At 51.2% G+C, this 24637-nt stretch overlaps 1 protein-coding gene across 2 annotated transcripts; it reads left to right on the top strand.

The window, feature by feature from the left end:
* The first annotated feature begins 816 nt into the window (after window positions 1-816).
* Window positions 817-24509, top strand: CDIP1 (cell death inducing p53 target 1). Of its 2 annotated transcripts, XM_057748284.1 has the most exons (6): window positions 817-890; window positions 20458-20541; window positions 21083-21187; window positions 21317-21472; window positions 22186-22459; window positions 22581-24509. In XM_057748284.1, the coding sequence occupies exons 3-6, from the start codon at window positions 21103-21105 to the stop codon at window positions 22690-22692; spliced, it is 627 nt and encodes a 208-aa protein (XP_057604267.1). In that variant the 5' UTR covers window positions 817-890; window positions 20458-20541; window positions 21083-21102; the 3' UTR covers window positions 22693-24509. The 2 variants fall into 2 exon arrangements, with proteins under 2 accessions (XP_057604267.1, XP_057604268.1); XM_057748285.1 differs by lacking the exon at window positions 21083-21187 and having other exon boundaries at window positions 22581-22833.
* The last annotated feature ends 128 nt before the right edge of the window (window positions 24510-24637 follow it).

Raw genomic sequence — 24637 nt, 5'->3', positions numbered from 1 at the left:
TTTAAAAAGTCACTGCAAACACTGAAATAGTGACTACTGAACCACTGCTCCCAGGGGAAATGCAGGGTAAGGTTCCTGTCAGCCAGTGGTCACAACATTTATATTAACAAATAACCATATTTGAGTTTCTATTTAAAAACACCTTATTTAATAAATATATATATTTCATTCAATATCATTGAACTCAAGGCCAACAGCACTATAACTCACACCTGCATAGTTGATCTAACACAGGTACTTTCCGTGGAAGGCAGATTACAGCCCTCTCCTGCTCATGAACACTGGCCAGCGCTTCAATACCATGCTTGGGAGCCACTTTAAACAGCAAAACCAACCAGAACCACAAAAATGCGAAAAACACAGCACTAAAAATGCCCACGAACGGTTGTTAACAGTATGAGAGCTGAAAGGAGAAGGCAGAGTGTTGTCTTATTTAAAAGCTCAGCTTGGAACCATCACATCAAGCAACTTTAATCTTTCCCATCTGGTCATGTCCACGTAATGCCCAGCGCCTAAACCAAATAAATATTTGTGGAATAAACAAACAAACACTCCTGAAGGGAAGAAAGGTGCGCCTTGCTCTGGCGGATACCCGGGAGCTGGCAGGCCGGGAGGGAAACCTAACAGGGCCTCGCCTGATTTTCCAGTCACTCCCCTCACCTGACAAAGACCCCAGGCCCTGCCACGTGCCTCGCCAGAGCCAAAGGGCTCCGGCTCTCCTGAGGGATCAGGGCTAGTCACGTGCCGCCCGAGGCCCCGCCCCTCGCCATGACGCCACGGGCCTCGGCCCTGCTCCAAAGCCTACCCGCCTCCTCCTGACAGACGCGCAACTGCGAGGTGCGGAGGCAGACGTTCCTGCTTCTGCGGCCGCCGTGGCTGCCGCGGCGACGGTGAGTTGCCTCGACCATTCTAGACGGTTTCCTGCAGAGACCCCTAGAAGCCGGCTGGGTGCTCGCGGCCCTCGCGGGGAGGGGGACGACCTCACACCACGAAGCCCCCCGCCGCCCCCGCCCGCGGCTTCCGCGGCACACGCGCGGTGCACGCCGGGCACCGTGGTCCCACTGGCTCGCGGAGTGCGTCTCGGGTGCCCGGACGGACTACATCTCCCGGAGGCCTTTGGGCGGGCGGGGGGCGGTGTGCTCGCAAAGCCCCGTGGGGCTGAGGGTCTAGTCCTCTGAGCTCCTGGACCCTGGCTGTCTCGACGTTCGCTCGGCCTTGGGTGGTTGGCAGGCTTTTCGAGGTATAGAGACCCCGGGGGCGGCGCAGCGGGCCGGTTGCCTCCTCCGAGGACGCTGATGCGATCCAGAACGGCCTTGGGGTTTTGACGTTGTACCGTCGCTAGGTTGGCCGCCACCCGCGGGGCTGCGGTGACAGTTTAGCCAGGCCCCGCTTATTGGGCCCCGCTATCACGCCTTCCACATCCTCTACTGGAAGGTTTGGGAAGTACCATCCCCGGCTTTTCGCAGGGGCTGTTTCCTCAAGGAGAGGGGGTCGGGAGGAGGGTCCCGGCGACAAAGAAACCTCTGCTGAGCTTCGTGGTGACCTTGGCAGGCCCGGCGGGCCCCGCGCGGCTCTCCCTCCCCCGCCCGCACTTGTTCGCCTGCATGTGTAAATCTCTGCGCTGGCTCTCGGCCGCACACGCCGGTGCCGCGGGTAGAGGCAGTGACCTGGCCTGGCTTTGGGGCCAGCCTCATGCCATCGAGGACCTTGGTGTAGTTGAACTTATGGCGTCATGCGAACCCAGGTTTGGGCACTTGACTTATTTAAGGGTATGCGTGTTTCTGCTGTCCTCTGAATGTTCCCAGGAGGCCTCTCAACAGGTGTCAGGTAAGGAGTAAGCAGCTCTGAGTTTCTCCATTGTGAGCCTAAGATCCTCTGCATCAGAGTCATCAGGGCCCTCTTTAAAAGGGCCGATTCCCGGGGACCCACCCCCAGAGGTTCAGATGTAGCAGTTTTGAGATGTACTCCAGGACTCTATTTAATAAGTTCCCCAGATAATTCTCTGGCTCATTTGGGGTTGAGAACCTTTGTCTTAGAGTGAGGAGGATGGAGGGCCTTGAGTGTAGCGTTTATACCAGGTTTGTGTGTGACCTGTGGGCTGTTGGGCAGGGCAGTGCCTGGCAAATGTGACCTCACTCCTCAGCGCGTTGTTCCTTCCCTCAGGGCTGATCTAAGAGTTGGATGGGGAGAGGCACCGAAGCTCTGCCTTGCCCTCTGTTGGATGTTTAATTATGAAAAATTTCAAATGTACAGGAAAGTTGAAGAAATTTTACAGTGAATGCCACCTAGAATGTCCAACATTTTATTGAACTTTATCACAAATCTAACCATACAGCAGCCCATCTTATTTTTTTGTTTTTACATGTGTCAGAGTAAGTTGCAGATTTCAGTATATCCCCCCTCCCGCAAATAGTTAAATATGCATATAATTGAGTAGTTTTAGAATTCTTGTTTTTTAACTAACTGCATATTTGAATGTCTTTCTGTCTCCTGTCCCTGAGGAGCTGAGGACTTTGGAGGTTTTTCCATAGAATGGGCCTCTGGAACTAGGAAAGAGTTTTACATGTGCTCTTGCAAAGATTTGAAAACAGCAGGCCATGGTTCTAGAATCACCCTAAGAGCAAAAACATGGACTATGTGACATAGAAAGATACTTCAGGGAACAAAATTGTTTTGAGGGGGAACTAATGGAATGTGTCCTGATGGCCAGGTTGCCCTACAGATCGCATTGACAGGAACTGATGTAAGTTGTCAGCTTGCAAGCCGTTCCTGCTCTTTACACTATAAGTTTGCCCAGTTTGAACCTGCTGGTTTGGTGTGTTTTCTAAAGCTCTAGGGGCACAGGGTTGTGTAGCCCAGTTAGCAAGCTCTGAGTCCCTTGGGCCCAGGTACTTTATTCTGTAGCCACAGACACCAACCCTAACCCTCTTCAGTGGGCTGAAGGGGAGAGAAGAGACAGATCCTGTGAAAATTCGTCTCCAATTTCAGAAACACTATTCAAAGGGCAATGACATATTTTGACTCACATAGGACACAGTCGGGAAAGGGTGGCAGTTAAAGTCATGGTATCTTATATTGATGTCTCTGCTCTTAGGGGGAGGAGGGCAGTTGTGCCAGTGAGAAGGCAGCATGCAGTGGGAGCTCGGCCTTAGTTGGGGGGGAGAGGAGGAGAGCCAGGCTGGCAGTGATGGCACGAGGCTTATCGTGCCCCCACAAAGGGACTTGGAAGTGGAGTGCACAGAATGGAAATGTACTGGTTTCTAAGATCCCACAAAAGGCCTTTGGTCTCCTCTGAAGAGTCAGGACTCTCCCAGACATATCTCCCCTGGAGGTGGTAGAGGCTGCAGTGCAACTTAGTGCTGCAGAGGACAGGGGGCACCTGGCTTGGGACCTGTGGCAGGCAGAGCCTCTCCGCCTGAGAGGGCCTCCCACCCTGGGGGATGCTTCTGGACCTGTGGACCCACTGCCTCTCCTGCTGTTAGTCATCAGGCTCCACTGATAATGCTGGGGTCCCAGGTCCAGTACTGTCTGGTCTCCGAAGACCACACTGGAGGCCTTTTGTTGCTTCCCAGCTGTGTAACTAGGCATTTGTCCTTCCAGAGCCTCACTTGCTGCATCTGTGATAGGTGAGGAGCAACACCCAGGCCAGATAACGGCCTGTCTCTGCTGTAAGCACTGGAAAGACTGGGGTCCCCTAATGTTAGAGTGAAGACAGCACAAAACCGTGCAGTGCAGGTTGAGGAAAGCCAGTGACGTTCTGATTCTTTCCATGAAAACAGTTGTGATGTGTTTTTTGGTAATGTCGGATCCTTTTTCCAGAAAACATTTCTCATCACATTTTTGTGCTCCTGATCTGTGGGTGCTGTGAGCTCCTTCACAGCCTGTCCACTGGGTGACCCAGACCATCGATTCTTACCACAAGGAGATGTCATGAGGGTCCAGTAAAAATTGTGAACGTGCTGGATACATATTGTGTTCAATGTGTTGATTCAGTCTAAACTCAGATCTGTTCCAGTGTCCGTGTTTTTCCTTCAAGGAGAAACAGGCCGGGGAAGGTGGAAGTAGGTAGGGAAGGGTGAAACATCTCCCTGGGTGGGGTTTGAGGAGAATTCTGACCCATTACTACTTCAGGAAGAAGTGAAACGGTTGTCACAGTTCTAATTAATGTTAAGAGCAAGTTGGGGAAACAGAAGGGAATGAAACTTTGTCTGCAGCGTGTGCCCTTTGTGTGCTTGTTCCCACTGGGGAGAGCTCTCACCTGTGTTTTGTCATCGCATGCAGTGCCAGCTCTGCAGACGCAGCTCAGGCACCTCCGAGTCTCACGGCTGAGGAAGCAGCCACAATACCAGGTGACTTGTCCAGGGCTGCCAAATAATGGCAGACCCGCAGGGGCTGAAGGGAAATGGGAGCTGCCCCTGGCCCCCTTGTGAAAACTGCTCCATGGACTTGACTGTGAGTCAAAAAAGGGTTTCTTTTCCTGTCTGGAGTTTTGGTGTTCTGGTCGAGAAGCCAGCGCACTGCTTCTCGGCTGAGGCTGTGCTCTGGCCCCGTGGCTGTGGGTTAGGGACAGCATGTGAAGCCTTCACTCACCAACTTGCTTATTGAACACACCTGTGCCAGAGACTGAGCTGGACCCCAGGAAATGAGGGGAAGAGTCCCAGTGATCTCCAGTGGGGCAAGAGCGTGAGGGACAGAGGATCCCCCCCGCCCACCGCTGCAGGTAATTACAAGAGAGGCTCCGTTTTCTGGAAAGAGGGTTTGGAGGCTGAGAGAACGGTCTGTGGAAAGGTTCTTTGGTGGGGACAGGGTTTGTTTTGTTTGGAAAAGGGCGAGTTACAGTCTGCAGTGGCTGGAGTGTAGTGTGGTAGAGAGATCTGGAACACACGGCCAAGTCCAGACTTTTCCGCTTAAGCCTTGACAGTAAACCTTGACCTTAAACCTTGATCAGCAGATGATATCTGAGAGCTTTATGAGCTGTGGCATTCACAAGGCTTGCTGACAGATCAGGGTATAACGGGCAGAGACAATGCTGGAACACCTCTCAGACTTCCATCTTGGGGACTGGGGTACTGCTAACTGAAGCAGGGCCTGCGGGCTGGGGCACAGAGCTCCTGCCTTGGAGTATCAGCCAGGCTGTGTTACCATCCACCTGGTCAGCTGATATTTGATGTGCTGCCTGGGGCTGTGGAGAGACTCTCCTCAACCACCCCTGCCCTCCGGGAGCTGCTGGTCTGCCTGGGCCCTTGACCACAGTTCTTTCCTCCTCGCTCCCAGAGACTCTCTGCTTCAGTCCTGGAACCCCTGCCCACCTCCTTGCAGGGCCTACCTAGGACCCACCCGGGCCCCGAAGCCTCCCCGGCACCCCCACCCGCAGACCGCCCCTTCTCTCACGTGGAGCACCTGCTGTCATGGATTCTCATTTGGGTTTTGCTGAGTATCTATCCTAAATTTTTCTCAAGTGTGAGCTGGCTTGCCAGCTGGAGCTGCAGCTCCCTGAGGGCAGGGACCAGGGAGGGGGGTGGCCTCCATGAGGGGCCTATGAAATGTTGGCTGATTTAAAGAGTCAGGAATCTTAAGTCTTTTCAAACAGGTAGTCACTTGAAAGAAAGAATAAACAAACTTGGATAGTGATGGCTCTGCTGAATAAAATTGGCTAATCCGAGAACTGGAGGAAGTCAGTGTTGCTCACGTGACCACTTCTCAGCTCCAGTACTGCACTTGGGATAGGCCTCAGTTTCTGTCCCTGTGAAGGCAAGCTCAGGTGACCTCTTGGTCATCTGTCTACCTGCTTGGCCTGGGGAGCATGGGGGCCACACTGGAACCCATTTCTCTGTGGTCCCAGTCACACTGGCCAAAAAGAACCTTTGCCTGCCAGTGGTGGGGCCCAAGAGCTGTGGAGTTCAGGACTCTCAGGGTTGCACCCACATTAGTGCCCAGGCATAGTGCGGGAAGCCCTCCATCTCATTCCTGCCCCGCTTTGCCCCAGCCGCCTGCCCAGCTGTGGGTGTATAGACACGGTTCAGGCCTCTGCGCAGAACCACTCCTTGCTGGGACTCTTCCCCAGCCACGTACATGGCTCTTTCCTCACCTCCGTCCTGTCTTTGCCTGAAGGATCCCCCGCTCAGAGGAGCCCTCCCTTCCCTGCCCCTCTGTCGTCCATGGCGGGCCTCACCGGCTGATGCACAGTGTATTTTACCAGTTTCTAGGTTTTACAGCCCCTCCCCCACTAGATTGTGACATGAAGACAGCTGTTTCCCCCATCTTCATGGCCTAGGAAAGCTCCTGATGTGTGCTGGCTATGCGTGTGTTGAATAAAATCATGTACTGTGTCTGCCCTTCAGCTGTCCCATCTCTCTACTGGCTGGTGAAGCCCCAAGGTGTAGGGCCGGTGGTCTGTGTGTGCTCCATCCTCCCTGGAGCGGGGAACACAGGTCTGAGTGGAGTTGAATTCCCCAGTGAACATGCAGTGGTCTGGGCTGCAGTCAGCCGGTGGGGTAGAGGCCTCCAGTCCTGGTGCCCTGTGAAGGCCTCAGGTACGCTGGCACCAGGGGAGGTGTGCAGGAGCCCCCATACTGTCTCAGGAGAAAGGCAGGGACTGGTCAGCTCAATTCACTTATTTCTCTTTTTTTGTTCTGGCTGCATTGAAACCCACTTACACTCACGCAGTGGAATTCCACTGTACAAAGCACTTTCTTGGGTTTTCAACATTCTGCTTAAGGAAAATTTTGAGAAACATTTTGGAAAATGTGTGAGATAAGAGAGAGGGCTGAGCCAGCTGCAGTGGAAGCAGCACTGGCTCGAGTGGCAACTATTGTCTGAGCATCTGGGCCAGGCTCCCTGTCAGGGAGCAGCCAGAGGGTGTGTGCGGCCGTCTTGTCCACCGTTATCTCTGCGCCGTGCCCGGGCCTGCCTTCGTGGGTGCTTAGTGATGTCTGATCACCAAACATATGTCAGTGGAGACCTTGGACTTGGTGATCCCTAGAGACCAAGCCTGAAAGGTTGCCTCTAGATGTATGAACAATAGAGAAATACACACATGGCCAAAAATAAGGCAACCTCAGATACAACGTGAGCTCCCATTTTCTCAAAGAGAAGATCCAAAGTAATTCTGTCCCAGGTGGCACAAGTCAGCTCTTCGGGTCAGATGTCCACTTAGGGTGACATGAATTCAGTTAAACTTCCATATACTATTTCATGGAATGTAATTTCAAATGCTGATTAGGTTTGTTCCCCACTCAGATCTCTCAGGGCGCTTTTCTGGCTCTCCCCCTTCACCTTGTGGATATCATGTCCTCGCCCTGGACGCCATTCCCTCGGGATTGTCAGTGCCAGTCATGTGAGCACCCCTTGCTACGTGTAGGGACATTTCGCTGAAGAGTATCTCTGGACTAGCTGTATTCTCAGGTTTTTTTCATCAGTCCTGTACACAGCTTCTTACTGTGTGCCCTTTCAAAGGGTGTTTATAGCAACATTTAACCATTGCAATTGTGAGGTCTCACCCAGGACTAATCACTAGTCTGCTAGGTGTCTGCTGGCTTTGGGCTTTTTCTTTTCACTGATTCCATCCAGATGACCTCTAGAAGCATGCCACGCTGGACTGGACTGCAGCTGATGTTCTTCACCCGGTGGTGCTTAGTGTAAAAGAATTGAGAGAATGCCTGCAACATGTGGGACTTAAGTGATGCAGAGACACTCCCTCACTGTGCTCAGGGAAAATCAGGGGTACATACAGGAACTCAGAGTTCATGAGGGCAGAAAGGCAAAGCCGTTCTCTTGGGAGTATAGAGGTCCCCCCCCACACACACCTGACAGAATGGGGGGACTTGGGCAAGGCTGCAAGCTGAGTTCCTCTCCTGGGCCAGCAAGGTCAGTAGGCGTTTGTGTCCAAAATGAGACTCTTACAGCTGGATGGGGACCTTGTAGTGGCCATGTGGCTTGGCTGCACTTAAGGGTCTAGAGCTTTATCCTGGATCAGGATGGTGTGTCTTGATCTCAGATAACCAGTTAAAATAGAGTTAATCCAAAGACTGTCCCCTTGTGTCAGCTTGCGTTGGTGGTATAGTGGTGAGCGGAGCTGCCTTCCATTTTGTGTCAGCTCAACGAAGGCAGAGTTAAGGACTTTTTCTTTTCAGGGTTCCACTTTGATTGTCTGAGTGGTGGTTCTTTAGACTCACTGCATTTCTAAAATTAGTCAGCCTTCTGGTTACCAAGCCCTGCCTGTCCAGCAGGTGCGGGTGACTTGTTTATTCGCTCGTGGTTGCAGCTGCATCTGTTTTCCGCCCTTTGCTCCTCATTCCCCTCCTGTCTGTACTTCCTTCTTCTGTGCCAACAGTAGACCATGCAGAAACCAAGTTCCTGAGCCTGGTTCTGCCTGGGAGGCAGCTCAGGGGGCAGGAGGAGAGCTGTACTCCCAGCGCCAGCTCCAGTTAGTGGCCTCTGGCAAGCCCCATGATGCCATCAGTCTCAGTTCTGTCGTGTGTCTATTGGGATTTTCTCACCTGCCTCCTCTGCCAGGTGACCTCCTGCTGGCTCTCCAGGCAGGGTCTGCGAGGCTAGAACTACCTTCGATGGCCTTTATGTCCCACCTTCACAGGTCTAGACCCTCAGTTTTACTGGAGCACTGGGAAGTGACTTGGAATAGAGAACTGACCCGTGTTACCAAATTCCTACAGAACTGAAGTAAAGACCACTCCAGCTCACGAGAAGGGAACAGCCCAGTCCTTGGGTTTGCTCCTTGGAGCATTTCTTTCCCTAGAGACAGAACTACTGAGGAGGAATACACATAAATGTAACACAGTTATAGTGAGCATGTTGAGGAAGGAACCAACCAAAAGAGCTGCTCACCTTAGAAAAACTAGAAATTACACAGAAGGAAAAAGTTTCTGGTGTGTTTATATGTAAACAAGTCATCCAAAATCTCACTATCCAGAAAAAACCACCCTTAACATTTGGTGTGTAATCTACCTGTAAATATACACGTCTCTGAGAAGGGATAGCACTATACATGCTGCTGCTACACTCCTTCTTCACCTGGTGCTCTATCCAGTCCATCTTTCTATATCAATAAAAGTAAACCCACATCATTTTGAAGGGGTGAATATAGTTACATCGTATGGGTTAACCGGGTGGGTAACTAGTCCCTTTGGTTGAACATCAAGACATTGATATATATATATATAAACATTTTTACATGTAAATCTTTGCTCATGTGTTGGTTTATTTCTAGGACAAATGTCTTGAAGTGGAATTAATGTGTGAAAAAGAATGTACACACAGCAAGATTGTCCTCCAGAAAAGTTGTATGAACCTAGTCTGCTGTGGCCCATGTGCCCCTGCCTCCGTCACGCGGAGTCAGAGTGGTTTGCCACGGCTGTGGCCACAATTCAGTGTGACATAAATTGTGCACTTATGATTGCCATCAGCATCACAGTTCCTAGAAGTCTTACTACTACTGTTTAGCTTAGAACCATTCTTTGAGTTGTATCTGCCTTTCGATTTTGCTTCTGATTACGAGCAACCAATGTTTTCTCTTCTGTTTTATTGTACACTTCCTTTCCCACACTCTGCTTGCATCTCCATAAATACAACTGTTTGTATTTATGCAAACCATCATTTGTGTTTATTGAACACTATGTGACAGGCTCTGCACTGCGCGCTCTTCATCCATGACCTCATTTATGCCTCATCACAACTCTGGGTCGGGGCGGCTGCTGCCCTTTCACAGATGAGAAAACTGAGACTCTGGAACCTTAGGTGGCCAGATGTGTGGGACCTAGTGCCTGGCCACCAGCAGGTGAGGAGTCTGCCCTTCCAGCTTGGCCTGTGACATCAGGGCTCAGGCCTCCCCAGGGGAAGGGCACAGGCTGTAGAATTTGGGGCCATTGGCTTAGGCTGATGTATCAGCTTTGTTGAGCTGTGATACTCACCAGGGACGACAATGTAGGGCTGAATGGGAGGAGAGCAGACAGATGGGAAAACCAGATCTGCTTTCTGGTCCTTTCCATGTCTTTAGCTTGTTTTGAAGTGTTTAGAATTCCCAAGGCTTCAGATATACCTTTGTTCAAGTGTAAAAATAAAGAAAAGGTTCTCAGCCACCAGTGATGCTGTCTGAGGGAGGGACTGTCTCTCTCTCCTGCCTTTCTCAGTAAGGACAATGGTAAAGGGGCCGAGTTCAGGATTTCCAGTCCTGCTGGTGCTGAATTTGGCAACCCGGGGCCCTGCTCAGCAAGACAGTGTGAGCTAGAGGAAACCAAGGCATCAGGAACTCCTTATGGGAGCTTTCCAGGGATGGACCACTTGTTTACATACCTTCAGGCCCAAGGAGTACTGTTTGTTTTTAATGGTACTTGTTTTCCTTTCTTGTTAATAACTAACTGGAAATTTACCAATCACAAGTAGATTCTGGCTACCATGGATTTGAGAAATGCTGGAAAAGTAGCTTCTCTGTTTCTCTTTGATATTGAGATTAGGTCTGGCTGCATTTACTAGGAAACCCAAGTAACCAGCTAAAACAGGTTAGTTTTTCTCTCACTACAAGATAGAGGAGGTGGTTAGTTCAGTGCTGGAATGGTATCTCCATTGTCATTTGGGGCCTGGGCACCTTCAGTTGTCCTCAGCAGGCTTCCATTCCCAAGGTCACCTTGTGGTCAAGCATAGCTGCTAGGGCTGTCGCACCATCTTCCTGGCAGCAGTCAGGAAGAGGGCCTAAGGACACGGGGTCCATCTCCCGGCTGAGGTGGCTCCCTTTTGGCGCCTTCTAACAAGAACATACATCACTCTGCTATGGCTCATTGGCTAGAACTTAGTCACATGGTCACACGACTGACTGTAAGAAGGGCTGAGAACATCTTAGCAAAGATACTGCTGCCCTGAATAAAATTTAGTTCTGTAGTCCAGGTGGGGAAACCGAGATACGGAGAGATTATACAGGGCCATACAGTCCATTGGTGGCGCTCTCCAAATTTACTGCTGGTCCAGAAAGAAAGTCATTGTCTTTGTTCCTGAAGGCTGAGCTGGGGGTGGAGGGGCGTGATGCATGAGGTCGAGGGCAGCTGCTCAGAAGAGAAGGGCCGGGGTGCTGCTGTGGACTCTGTGGCCCGAGGAGCTCGTCCTGCCTACTGGCCCAGGTCCTCTGTGGGGATCCGAGGTCTGTGCGCTGCAGGACAGCCCCTTCGCCCTGTGCCTGTGAAGCAGTCCTGAGGCTCGATGGCTCCAGGCTGCTGTGTGGCTACCCACACCAGGCGCAGCCTCCTTCCTGAGGCCTTGTGACTCCCCATCCTGCCACTGTCTCGTCTTCTCCTTTGCCGCTGGTCTTGTTGACCCCACCTCCTCCCTGCCGGCTTGCTTGGAGAGATGCTCCCTGACCCCTGGAACAGGTCTGATCTTTCTGTACTTTCACAGTGTACTTTCTTGCGTACCACTGGTCTCATTAGGTTTGGTGTTTTGGGTGTGTATTTGGCTCCTGTCTCCCCCACTCAGCTGTGGGCTTCTGGAAGCCCTGCCACTCACTCCCTGCCACTTCCCAGCCTGTGCCCGGCGCAGAGTAGGTGCTACACAATGATCAGCACCTACAGACTGTTGATTATTCCCAGAGGAAGCACCGTCTCCCTCTAAGGGCCTCTAAGTGGCTACCACACAGACTGTCTGTAGCCTGCCCCTGGGGACTTGGGAGAACAGGACAGTACATGGTGTCACCCAGGGAGTCAGTGGACATCCCTGGTGAATAAGCCCCCAGGCATAGGGACTTCACGCTGTTTGGTCCTTCATGGCTCACCCATGCAGCCTCCACGGTGAGCAGGCAGGGTGTGGACTATGTGGGTCAGGCCTCCTGGGAGGGCCTGCTTGTTCAGCAGGGACTGAGTGTGCTCCCTTTCCCCCATCCTCTGGGTGGACCTCGGGGATCCCCCAGGGTGCGTGGCTTTCACCCAGGGCCTCCACCCCTTGTGGAGCAGTGGGTGCTTCCTTGGTTCAGCAGATGGGAAGCTGTGGGCAAGGCTGCCTTTCAGTTTTCCTGGCAAAGCCCAAAGCCCTTCTGGTGAGATGCCTAGAAGCTGCCTCCTGGGGACAGAGGAGCCCCTCTGAGGCCAGCTGGCATCCTGGTGCCATGGCTGCCAGGGAAGTGGGGTGAACTCCTCTAGGGGAGGCAGTGGGCGGGCCAGCCCAGCTCTGGGAAACTCAGCCCTGCAGCTGCTGCCGCCACAGTCTCAGTTGGACTTTGGGGTCTGGGCAGAGTGCCCTTCCCGGAGCATTGCAGCCCATGGAGCTCCAGGGCAGCCACCTGGAAGGAGAGATGGCCCTTCAGGAGGATTGCTAGTGTCTCTTCCTTTGCAGAAGTTGTCTCAGGGGCCCACAGAGCAGTTGGCCTCCACTGGCGAGGCTGCAGTAACCTCTGCTGGGCTGAGCCGCTCAGGCTGGGCTTGGATTATGAGCACCCTGGGATCCTGGGGGAGCACACGCCAGGATCCCTGCTCCTGTGGGAGCAGAAACTGCCCCGGCAGAGGCGTCAGTGCCTGTTTTGTTTTCCTTCCTGTTGGAAGTTGTTCATAATAGTTGACAGTAGCAGGTGCCATTTATTCAGTGTTCTTGTATGCTGGACCTCAAGCTACTGCTCTGGGCATTTTGCATACACTCTTCATTATAAAACTTGCTCCAACCCTGAGATGTAGGCATGATTACCCCCATTTACAAATCAGGAAACTGAGGCTCAGTGAGGTCACACAGCTGAAAAGTGGTGGAGCTGAGTCTGAACTAGTCTAATGCCTCCTTTAAAGCCTTGCATATTGCAGCAAGCATGTCCCTGGGGCGGGGCCTTGGTGTGACAACAGCCAGCTTGGAGCTTCACCCAGACAATCCATTCTCAAGCCCCAGACTCTCGGTCCCTCTGGTTGTGGAGCTTTGACCCTGCTCTGCCTGCAGGCACCCTCTTAACAGCTTGAGGGTTCCTTTAGCCCAGCAGCTCTCGAAAGGTGACATGCAGCCTCCTGGAGGCTTCCTGAGACCTTCTGAAGGTCAGAACTATGTTCATAAGGACACCAAGATGTTATTAGTTATATTGGCTTTTTTCATCATGTTGGCATTCACATTGATGGTGCGACAGCAGTGGGACTTAGCTCTGCTCAAGGCATGGCACCCAGCTGTGCTGGTCATTGTTGTGGTTGTGTTCACACTGGTTTCATTTACGAAAAAGCAGTAAAAAAAATATTGAGTTTATTATCTGGACCCTTGAATACACATCTTTTTAATGTTCTGTGTGATGAAATGAGAGGACGCACATGAAGCGTGCTGGAGGCCTCTGGGGGCAGCATGTGTGCAGCTGTTGAGCTGTGAGCAGAACTAGCGAGCTCCCTATTTACTTAAAATAACTGACACACAGACTATGGTTATTCAGACTTGGGGATTTAGCAGACATTTTCTTGAAGATGAATAATGTGAGCCTGCTAATTCAAGGAAAACAACTGACCTTTTGTTTTTGTGTATATTGCCAATGATAAATTTGTTACTCTATTTGTTGCCAGTGATAAAATTTGAGCTTTCAAGTGAAAATGTTAGAGTTTTGGAAAACTTGTATCTGCCACTGTAGTTAAAAGACTTTTCCTATGGGATTGGTGGTGATACTAACAATGTAATTTTTTTGAGGGGGGCATATCATATAATGAGACGCATTAACTTGGCATGTGTAAAAGATCCATTCCAAATACAAAGTAGCCCAATGATTTTCAATGAAATGGGAAAAATTTGTTGCTAAAGATTCAGATTCCATATCGCAACTAACCTTTAAGAAGCTACTACCACCTGTCAAGTTTGGATATAGTGTTGAAGAATATCTACAATTAGCTGAAAAGACTATTCAGATTCCTCTCCCTTTCCCAGCTACTTACTATGGGAGGCTGGATTTTCTCATACATCAACAAAAACATCCCAACAGATTGTATAGAGAAGCAGATATGAGCATCCAGCTGTCTTCTCTTAAGCCAGACTTTTTTATTTTTTTGAAGTATAGTTGATTGACAATGTTGTGTTAATTTCTGCTGTATAGCAGAGTGCTTCAGTTATATATATTCATTCTTTTTCATATTCTTTTCCGTTATGGTTTATCACAGGATATTGAATATAGTTCCCTGTGCTATACAGGAGGACCTTGTTGTTTATTCATCCTGTATATATAATAGTTTGCATTTGCTAATCCCAAAGGCTCAGTCGTTCCCTTCCCCACCCCCTACCTCCACCTCCCCCACCCCTTGGCAACCACAGGTCTGTTCTCTCTGTCTGAGTCTGTTTGTGTTTCATAAGTAAATTCATTTGTGTCATATTTTAGGTTCCACATATGTGATATCATATAGTACTTGTCTTTCTCTTTCTGACTGACTTCACTTAATTTGATAATCTCTTGGTCCATCCACATTGCTGCAAATGGCATTATTTCATTCTTTTTTATGGCTGAGAAAAATATTCCATTGTGTATATATACCACATCTTCTTTATCCATTCCTCTGTCAGTGGACATCTAGGTTGTTTCCATGTCTTGGCTATTGTGAATAGTGCTGCTATGAACATAGGCGTACATGTATCTTTTTAAATTACAGTTTTGTCCAGATACATGCCCAGGAGTGGGATTGCTGGAGCATATGGCAACTCTGTTTTTCGTTTTTTGAGGAAACTCCATACTATTTTCCATAGTGGCTACACCAGTGTACATTCCCACCAGCAGTGTAGGAGGGTTCCCTTTTCTCCACACCCTCTCCAGCATTTGTTATTTGTAGACTTTTTAATGATGTTAAGCCAGACTTCTAAAGGGTTTGCAAAAATGTAAAACAATGCCAGTCTTCTTATTAAATTTGTTTTGGAAAGTAGTTATTTAAAAATTTTATTTATGTTAATATGTAATGAATTAATCTTTTTAATGAGTAAATACTTTTAACAATTCCTCATTTTTTATTCCTAATAAGGTAAGCATTGATAGATATAATCCACATAGACAAAATCTTTTTGGAGTCCTCATTAATTGAGTGTAAAGGGGTCCTGAGACCAAAAAGTTTGAGAACTGCTGCTCTAGCAGACCTTGGGGGAACACGGATATCAGAAAGTCCTTCTAGGTGCATCCTCTCCCTTCATCTCTGTCTTGTCCTCTGTGTCTGTCCTCAATCCTCTAGGAACCTGCACTCGCATCTCAGCTCCAAACTGCCCTCCCAGTCTTCCTCCAGAAGGCGCTGTGGGTATGCTTCCTCAGCAGATCCTGTCTGGGGCGGGGGAACCAGGAGCAGGGTTGGCACGCCCACGGCAGTGTGCAGGACGGCTTAGACTGCAGAATGGAGTTTGCAGCAATGGCTGGAGCCAGTGAGAAGTGTATCCTGCTGGCCCGGGCCCAGGCCCTCCCAGCTCCCACAGGGAGCCACCCCAACCACCCTAGGCTGCTGCCAGCTGGCCAGGCTCTGGCCCTGGATCAACAGCGTTCTCTGCAGCGCACGATGAGTAGTTGGGAGCAGAGCAGAATCCCAGAGCTGTTTCCAGGGCCAGGAGGTCTTGTGCTATTAACTCCACTCAGGAACATGAAGAGACCTGGCTTTGCAGAAAGTGCCCAGCCCTGTGTCCTACCCCAGAGGCCCCAGTGCCTGCTGCCGGGGGAAGGTGAGATGAGATTACAGCAGGGAGTGGGTCCAAGGACAGACAGACGTGGAGATGAGCTTCATTTCACTTTAGGGTGACTGGAATAATTCCCTCCTACATAAGAGCACAGGGAGTGCTAGGCTGTGTTGGTATTGGATGCAGAGGCCAGATGGGGCTTTAAGCAGCCCCATTCCACCCCCAGTGGAACAAGAGGCCTGTGCAGGCCCTCCCTCTCTCTCCCCTGTAGGGGATGGTCCCAGAGCTTCTGGATACCCCCTTGTCCCTTGGTCTGTCCCCGGCTCTTGAGGAAGCTGCGGGCTTATGGCATGGATCAGAGTCCCGGCAGCGCCTCCTCAGCTCATCAGCCATGTGCCCCATGCTGCCTCCCAGCCCTGGCCAAAGTCAGGACATTCCTTTCAGGCTAGGCCTCAACCTGAAAATGCAGTGGAGGGGACACTGATCTCCTTTGTCAGTTCCATCCTCAAGGCCCTGTGACAGGTGCCCCAGGAATCCAGCCTCTGCCCTGCACACATTTCCAGCTCCTGCTTAGTTCCAGCAGAGACTTCAACTTCTTGAGAGCGCTCTGTCTCCGAAGGCCAGTGGCTTCTAAAGTAGAAGCTGTCAGGGCTGGGGCAGCAGCACATTGCTTTTATCTAGAGTGAAGTGGAAATTCCCCAGCATCCCCCAAACTGCCTGAAAACAGGTAAGCAGGAATTTAAGGCTCCTTTAGAGGAAATCCATGAAGGCTGTGGCAGAGTGGCGTCAGCTCCCAGGTCCTGGGCACCCCGGCTCTGCACCTCACATGTGGGTGCTGCTGGGGTCAGTGTCTTGGCTGGCCAGCTGCTGAGCAGTCAGCTGGATCTCTAGCTCTCTTCTCAGAGATTTTGTATTTTATTAGTACTATGACTGGGTAATACCTCTGCATCTACCAAGTCCAGAGGGCATAAAGGGGTGTGCTGTGTTATGTCCTCTAGGCCCCCCAGGAGTTCCTGTTGGGTTTATGATAGACTCGTGAAGGCTTTTCAGACAGCTCTTTGTTCACAATCTGTAGCTACAAGATCTAAACGGGAGGCTGAGAGGCCTGTCTCAGGTTTCAGGGGCTGCTAGTTGGCTTCACTGAGCTCCCAGGGCCCCAGGCCTCCCTATCCTCTGTTGGGAACTTGCAGCCCCTTCCTGAGCCTCTTGTAACAAACACTCTGCCCAACAGTGAAGTTGCTAGGGCTGTAATCTCAGATTCCACGCTTGCACTTGTAGCTTAACTTCAGCAGTATGCGTTTTTATTGGAAAACTGTTTTGCTTTTGGACATGCGACTTTTTTTTTTAAGATTATTGCATCCTTGAGGTTTTTGATTACACCTTAGACAACGCAGTTTTGTGGGAACACACATTTGGTTTATATTGGGAGGCACTGGGGGAACTTGGGTTTGAATTTCTGAAATCTTTACAAGCCATTTTTCAGAAAACCCTCTTTCATATTGGAGGGGCCTGCCCTCCTGTCTCTGCCACAGTTCAGGAAGGCAGCTGCAGGGTGGATGTAGGTGTGGAGGGGAGAAGAGACAGGAGCAGCAGGGCTGTGGTGCAGTCAGGGCCTGGAGTGGAATGAGTGTCCTGTGGCAGTGCCTGCTCTAGGTTCAGCATTGGGTGGACACCAGGGGAAGCTTCTGCCCTGTGTGCAGGGCTCACACTATCATTATGATGGTGAGGTTCCAGAAATGAATTTTTGCACTCTAGGAGATAACGGAATTAGATCCAGTGACTTTGGTGACAAGGCAGGCCACACCTGCATCCTCAGAGGTGTGTGTGTGTGCGCACCTGCTCCCCAGATATGAAAGGGGCCCAGAGGATCCGTGCTAGTTCCTCCCTCTTAAACCTGAAGGTGCTCAAGAGCCTTGCCAAGAGGAGCTCAGCTTTTCCCGGCCTGCTCAGAGTGTTCCAGGGTTTGCCGGTTCCTTGGTGAGCTGCCCCGGAGGCATTCCCATGGGCGGAGGGTGGGAGTTTGTGGCAGGTGCCAGCCCAGGTTCTAACATACTCAGCATATTAGAGTTTTCTGCAGACTCAAGTCAAGCCCCTTGAGGAAAGCTGCCTTTTTCTCCCATTTGGATGGCTGTGGCCGGCTGGCAGTGGCCCGGGGAAGGACCTTCAGGCCCAGCAGACACAGCCAGTGTCCCCTGGACAGAGACCTTCTGTGACGTCCTCTAGAAGCTCAGCTGTTTGCTATTCTTGACTCTGTGCTATGAGAAGTCACCTACAGGTGGGGGTGGAAGAGTCACACCAGGGTCCTAAGCTTGGCTCTGCCTCTAATAAGCCATGGGACCTCAGAGAGGTCCTGTCTTTTCTTGGCCTCTGTGTCTTCAAAGGATAATTATAAGTAGCAACTCACAAGAGCTGCCATATAACTTATAAGCCCTTGGGAAGATGGCCTCCCTCTTAGTGATCACAGAAATAAACATAACCAAGTGTCATCTTAACATTACAAATCAGTGATAACAGTAGTATTCAAAATTTGAGCTGTAAATCAGCATCACCTTTCACAAAAGGCATAAAATGTCCTTACCCTTTGACCTAATAATCTCACTTCTGGCAGGTTTAGCCCAAGGAAATAATTCAAGAAAGAAGAAGAGCATTAGCCAAAGGTGTTCCAGTTTTTTTATGAAAGTAATAAGGAGCATTCTAAATGTTTTAGTAGGGACTGGTCAACTAAACAGTGATGAGACCATTTTTGGAAATATTAAAATCTGTGGTCATGGAGTCTTGCAAGATGGAGGAACTATATATGACACAATGTTAAAAGGACTTAAAACTTTGTCACAACAGCAATTATATAAAAATATAGCTGCCTGTGCATACAGACTGGCAGGGACATGCAGAGACTGGCTGCATTAGGGTGATAAGGTTGGGCAGTTTTGTTTTCTTTCAGTTTAATGTTTTATTGACATACAATAATCCACATACCATACGATTTCCCTATTTAAAGTGTGCAATTCAGGGACTTCCCTGGTGGTCCAGTGGTTAAGACTCCGTGCTCCCAAGGCAGAGGGCACAGGTTTGTTCCCTGGTTGGGGAGCTAAGATCCCACATGCCGTAGGGCATGGTCAAAAAATTAAAAAACAAAAGTGTGCAATTCAGTGGTTTTTGGTATATTCACAGAATTGTGCAACCATCATTACAGTTAGTTTTACAGGATTTTCATCATCCCATAAAGAACTCCATACTTGCTGTTCTATGGCCAGCACCCCACACCCCTGGCAACCACTAATCTGCTTTCTGCCTCTGGATTTGCCTGTTTCAGACGTTTCATATACGGTATCACACAATATGTTGTCCTTTGTGTCTGGCTTCTTTCACTGAGCATCATGTTTTCAAGGGTCACATAGGTTGTAGCTGTGTCAGTACTTCATCCCTTTACATGGCTGAATAATATTACACTGTGTGGACATATCCAGTTTGTTTATCCATTTATCAGTTGGTGAACACTTCAGTTGATTCCACTTTTTGGCTATTATGAATAATTCTGCTATGAACATTCTTATACAAGTTTTTGTGTGGAGTTTTCACTTCTTTTGGGCATATACCTAGGAGCAGAATTGCTGGGTCATGTGGAAACTCTGTTTTAACCTTTTGAGGAACTGCCAGACTGTTTCCAGAGCGGCTACACCAGCAGTGTGGGGGGTTCCAGTTTCTCTACATAACACTCGTTATTGTCCTTTTCATTTTAGTCATCATAATAAGTAGGAAATGGTGGCTTGTAGTTTTGGTCTTCATTTCCCTTTTGGCTAACAATGTTCAGGTTCTTTTCATGTGCTTATTGGGCATTTATTTATCTTTGAAGAAATGTCTGTTCTGATCCTTTTGCCCATTTTAAAAAATTGGGTTATCTTTTTTGTTAATGAGTTAGAAGAGTTCTTTATATATTCTAAGTGGTACAGGTCCATTTTTACATGATTTGTAAAAATTTCCCTCCATTGTGTGTGTTGGCTTTCCCACTTTCTTTATGGTGTCCTTATAAGACCAAGTTTTAAATTTTGATGAAATCAATTTTATCTTTTTTTCACCTTTGTTGCTTGGACTCAGTCCCTCTGGCCCTGCCACCAATATATTAAATTTAATATTTAAACCTACTGACTCCAGGCTCCCTCTCCTCTGGTAGGATTATTTGGGGCCCTCCATCCCCAAATGGTTCTGAACTTAACACTGTTGGGCTCTAGGAGGGGGCTACACTAGGAGACTTGCTTTCACTGTATATGTTTTTGTACTGTTTAGCTTTTTTTCTAGTTCATATTATTTCAATTTAAAAAAAAATGAGTCTCACTTTAAAATGCTATTAATTTTTAGCCTTTTATTGATTCTGAATAGAGCTGAAGCAAGTACCTTACTGAAGGAGACAGAACGCAGACCCAGGGTGGGAAGATGGCCTGCTTCTCTTGCTTCTCCCCTAGCCCAGCAGCAGGTGCTCAGTGGACCTCGTGAAGAAAATGAGGAAGAGTGTTTCGCTTGACCAACACCACCTCCCTCCTTCTCACCGCATCCACTCCCTAACCAGAACACAGCACTGCTGCTGTGGGGAGAAGCCCTTGGTTCTGATTCCTTCCCGCAGAGCATGTGGACATGCTGGGGCTGCCCTGAGCCTGGTGGGGAGAGGACAGAGAACCAGCCGTGGCCCTGGGGAGACAGCAGCTTCGGGGAGGGGAAGGGGGAACTGAGGAGTGGGTAGGGACACACGGTGGCACTGAGCTGGGCAGCAAGGGAGAGACCAGACATACGGTGCCAGGGAAGTGTGGCTACGTGGTGCCAGATGCCCAGGCCAGCCCTGCCCGGTGCTGAGGGTGCTGCCTGTTGTTCTCTCCCCTAAAACAGCTCCCCAGAGACCTGCGTGTCTGCCCAGGCCAGCAGTGGAAGGAGCCTCACCTGCCTGTCTCCTCTGAGTACCTGGGATTGAAGGTAGAAATTCTCCCAGACCCCCTCCCACAAGCAGGCGACAGTGCCCTGGCACGGAAGCCAGCCTGGTGCTCCCTAAGTTGGAGGGGAGGAGAGGACCAGTGACCAGACTCCCCTGTGAGAAGCCCTAGATTAGGTCCTCTTCACAGGGCCACTCCACCCTCTGGCTTTCACACAGGAAGTGTGAGTGACCCCTGAGGCTTGTAGTTTCTGGAGGCTGGAGGATGGTGGCTCTGGGCTGGGTTACCTCAGCAGTGATGGGGCATCTCCAGGGCGCAGAAAGAGCCCAGTCCACTGTCCTAAAGGAGTCTGTCCCAGCCTATCAGAAGCGTGGAGATTTATGCTGAGAGGAGTGAAAGGTGACCTGAGCCCCAAGGGCAGGGGACACCTGTGGGAGGAGCCACAGGAGGCCTGTGTGCTTGGGCTCATGGGGGTGGCTCTGAGGACAACCACATATCTTGTGCTGCAGCCCCTCATCACAGACCAGTGCTTGACTGGCAGGGGTGGGGGCTGGGAACAGTTTGCATCTGGGTTTTTCCTCCAGGTCCAGGAGAAGTAGCGAAGATGTCGAATGAGCCACCCCCTCCTTACCCTGGGGGCCCCACAGCCCCCCTTCTGGAGGAGAAAAGTGGAGCTCCACCCACCCCAGGTAGCGTTCAGTGCTTGACTGCTGTCCCCTGCCCTTCCCAGCTTCTAGGAGCCAGTGCCTGGAGCTGCCCTCCCCCGGTTGGCTGGAGCCCTCTGACCTTCCCCTCCCTGCCTGTCTCTCTCTGTCCAGGCCGCACCTCCCCAGCTGTGATGCAGCCCCCACCGGGCATGTCACTGCCCCCTGCAGACATTGGCCCCCCACCCTATGAGCCGCCAGGTCACCCAGTGCCCCAGCCTGGCTTCATCCCCCCACATGTGAATGCAGACGGTACTTACATGCCTCCAGGTATGTTGGAAAGGAATCACCCAGCACCCAGCATTGTCATCTGGGCTGCCTGCCAGCCTTTGCTGCAGGCGGGTAGTCTGTGGGTGTTTAATGTAAGGGCTGGACAGTGGACATGGGAAGGTGCCCCCGGAGCACAGAACAGGTGCTGTGGCCAGAGGTGTCCTGGGCCCTACCAGGGCAGGGTTGGCTCCTGCAGGTACTGCCAGGGACCTGAGTCCATGGTGGAGGCCTGGGATCCTGCTGACCCAGAGCTCTCCAGAGAGACTGCACAGGCTGGAGAAGGGCCCTGGGCAGGTGGCTGGTCCCTGGCACTGCAGTTCAAGACTTGATGCTGGTGGGGGAGGAGAGGCTGGTAAATGACAAGGCTTCCCCTCTTGTGGTCAGGGTCCTTAGGCACAGCCTAGCCTCTGGGTATCAGAGGCAAGGGAGCCAAGGCATCAGGCTAAGACCCAGGAGAGGAGAGATTAGACCTTATTCTCAGCTCTCTGCCCCTTCTGGCTGGGCCAGGTAGCTTCTCTGTCTTGGTCCCCATGGGATGGGGACCAGGAAAGGCTAGGAGAATGTGGATGGTCACTTTGGTCCTGGGCCTGGTCCCCGAGGCTTCACCCTACGTCTTTGGCTGCTGGGGGTCTCGGGGCTTTGTGCTTACCTCTCACATAGCGCAGGTGGAAAGCCAGTGACCTGTCTTTGCTCCGTCTTCTGTGTCATTCCAGGTTTCTACCCTCCTCCAGGCCCCCATCCACCCATGGGCTACTACCCACCAGGGCCCTACCCGCCGGGGCCTTACCCTGGCTCTGGGGGCCATACGGCCACGGTGCTGGTCCCTTCAGGGGCGGCCACCACAGTGACAGTGCTGCAAGGAGAGATCTTTGAGGGTGCGCCCGTGCAGACGGTGTGTCCCCACTGCCAGCAGGCCATCACCACCAAGATCTCCTACGAGATCGGCCTGATGAACTTCGTGCTGGGCTTCTTCTGCTGCTTCATGGGGTAGGTGGTACGGGAGCTTGCGGGGTGGGGGGCCAAGCCCACCCACCAGCACGTTGGAGTAGGCCCAGGCCCTCGTTGCCTTCTCTTCAGGCCTCCCTGTCTCTCCCCGTCTCTGATTCAGGTGTGACCTGGGCTGCTGTTTGATCCCCTGCCTCATCAACGATTTCAAGGATGTGACGCACACGTGCCCCAGCTGCAAAGCCTACATCTACACGTACAAGCGCCTCTGCTAACGGAGCCGGGACTGGACTCCCCGCTGTCAGTCTGGCCCCCTGTGCTTTTGCTCCCCATGCTCAGTGGCTCACTTCCCCGCTCCCACTTGGGGGTGGAAGCCATTCCACTGGTCCGTCTCCTGGAAGTCTTGTCCTCTTTGCCTTGCCCTTCCCTGAGCATCTGACTCTTCTGGCAAAAATTCTGTTGGATTTCGGGCCAAGGGTCAGCAAGTAGCAGGGGGATGGCACTGAGATTGTGTGCTGCTGGTTTGCTTGGTGTTTGTGATGAGAAAGATAAGCAGGGAATGGTCTCACATGGTCACCCTGCTGGGGTCTCTTTCTCCATTTCTGTACCAGGTACAGGTTCGGTCCTGGGTCTCCCTGGGACCAAAAGCAGCCAGAGCAGTGACTGTTCCCCAGACCTGGGGCCTGCAGTGGGGCCTAGCCTGTAGCCACAGTCATTTCTGATCTGCTGGGCTGAGAGTGGAAAATGGACCCAGGCAGGCCTGAGTTTGTTTCTGGAGTGTTAGAGGCAGGTGTGATGGTCAGAAGGAATGACTCTGGTCCTCAGAACTCAGGAATAGTGCCCAGGAGCCACCTGGGGTAAGGTAGAGGTCAGCACACCTGCAGGCCATGAGGGATTGGGCCTGAGCTTGCCAAGAAGGGACTCTCCTCTGGTCCCTGCCCAGTTCCCTTTCCAGCCACACCTCTGTGAACCCCGGTCTTTGCTGGGGCCAGAAGGAATGCGCAGGAGCCTAGCCCACCTGTCTATACCATGTCCTTGCTGCATGTGGGCACAAGCTCTGCCTCGTGTGTCCCAGCTGGGACCAGGGATGACAGGAGGGGCCTCCTTGCAGGCACACTCAGACCTGCAGTGCACTCTCCACGGATCCTGTTCCCCGTAAGCGCTGGACCCTGCACCCTGGCTGCCTTGCTGTCACTTTGCTCGCTCCAGCAGTGGGCACTGCAGCAGAAGTGGCTGAGGCACTGGCCTGCGACAGGCTGGGGGCCAGGCAGGAGTAGCCACAAGTGGCAGAAGTGCCCTGGTGGACACCAGTCGTGCCCTGGGCCTGAGCCCACACTTTATTTCCTGAATGGTTTGTCTGTGAACTTGCTCACATGGACCACTGTATCCTGCTGCTGCCCCTCTCCTGGTCTCACACTGCCACTGCATGGCCTCCTGTCACTGTGAATTGTGGCCAGTCTCAGTTTATAGTTTCTCATTAAATTGGCCCTTCCACTCCCCTGCCCTAGGCCTCTGCTCTCTTGCCTGGCTTCCTTCTTTTGTGAGGGGAAGAGGGTGGGGCGGGGGGGCTGCAGGTAGTCTGAGGGCGGGGGTCGAGTCCTCAGGGTCTCGGTGTTTATGCCGAACCAACCAGCCAGGGATGACACTGATATTTGAGTCCCTAATTAAACCTGCCAGAGCCCCCAGTGGACGAGCCCTGGGATTCCAGCCATGACTGTGCCAATAAGTTGACTTTATGGCGCCATCAGGCTGCCTTAGTGATAACATGTCACCCGTCTCCACACCATGGGTCCACCCATGGGGTCTGCAAGCTGGAGACCCCCAGCTAGAGCTCAGGGTCATCCCACCCTACAGGAAGGTACCCCCGCTCCCTTAAGACAGCACCACTGGGGCTAAGGCTGGGGGGGACAGGCAGGCAGCTGGGCCCCCAGGTTCTGACCGGCTCTGCCCCAGCCCCTCATTTGATTTGTGAAGACGGGGCTCGGTCAGTTACTGAAGAAAGTGTTTCCACCACTGAGCCCTTTTTTGGTAAAACTTTCACAGATCCTCAATATATAAAACAATAAATTCCTATTAAAATATTTAACTTCTATTTTAGACAATGAATATTATATAATACAAGTATATGCTCTTTTATCTTAGTTATTTAAAAAAAAATTCAGAAAGTAGGGAAACTCCAGAACACTCAGAGTTAGAAAACCAAGGGACCACATGGACTTT

Source organism: Hippopotamus amphibius, chromosome 9, assembly GCF_030028045.1.
Source record: "Hippopotamus amphibius kiboko isolate mHipAmp2 chromosome 9, mHipAmp2.hap2, whole genome shotgun sequence".
Lineage (NCBI taxonomy): Eukaryota > Metazoa > Chordata > Mammalia > Artiodactyla > Hippopotamidae > Hippopotamus > Hippopotamus amphibius.
Note: the sequence above shows the minus strand (reverse complement) of the source record. Positions and strands in the feature narration are given on the sequence as shown.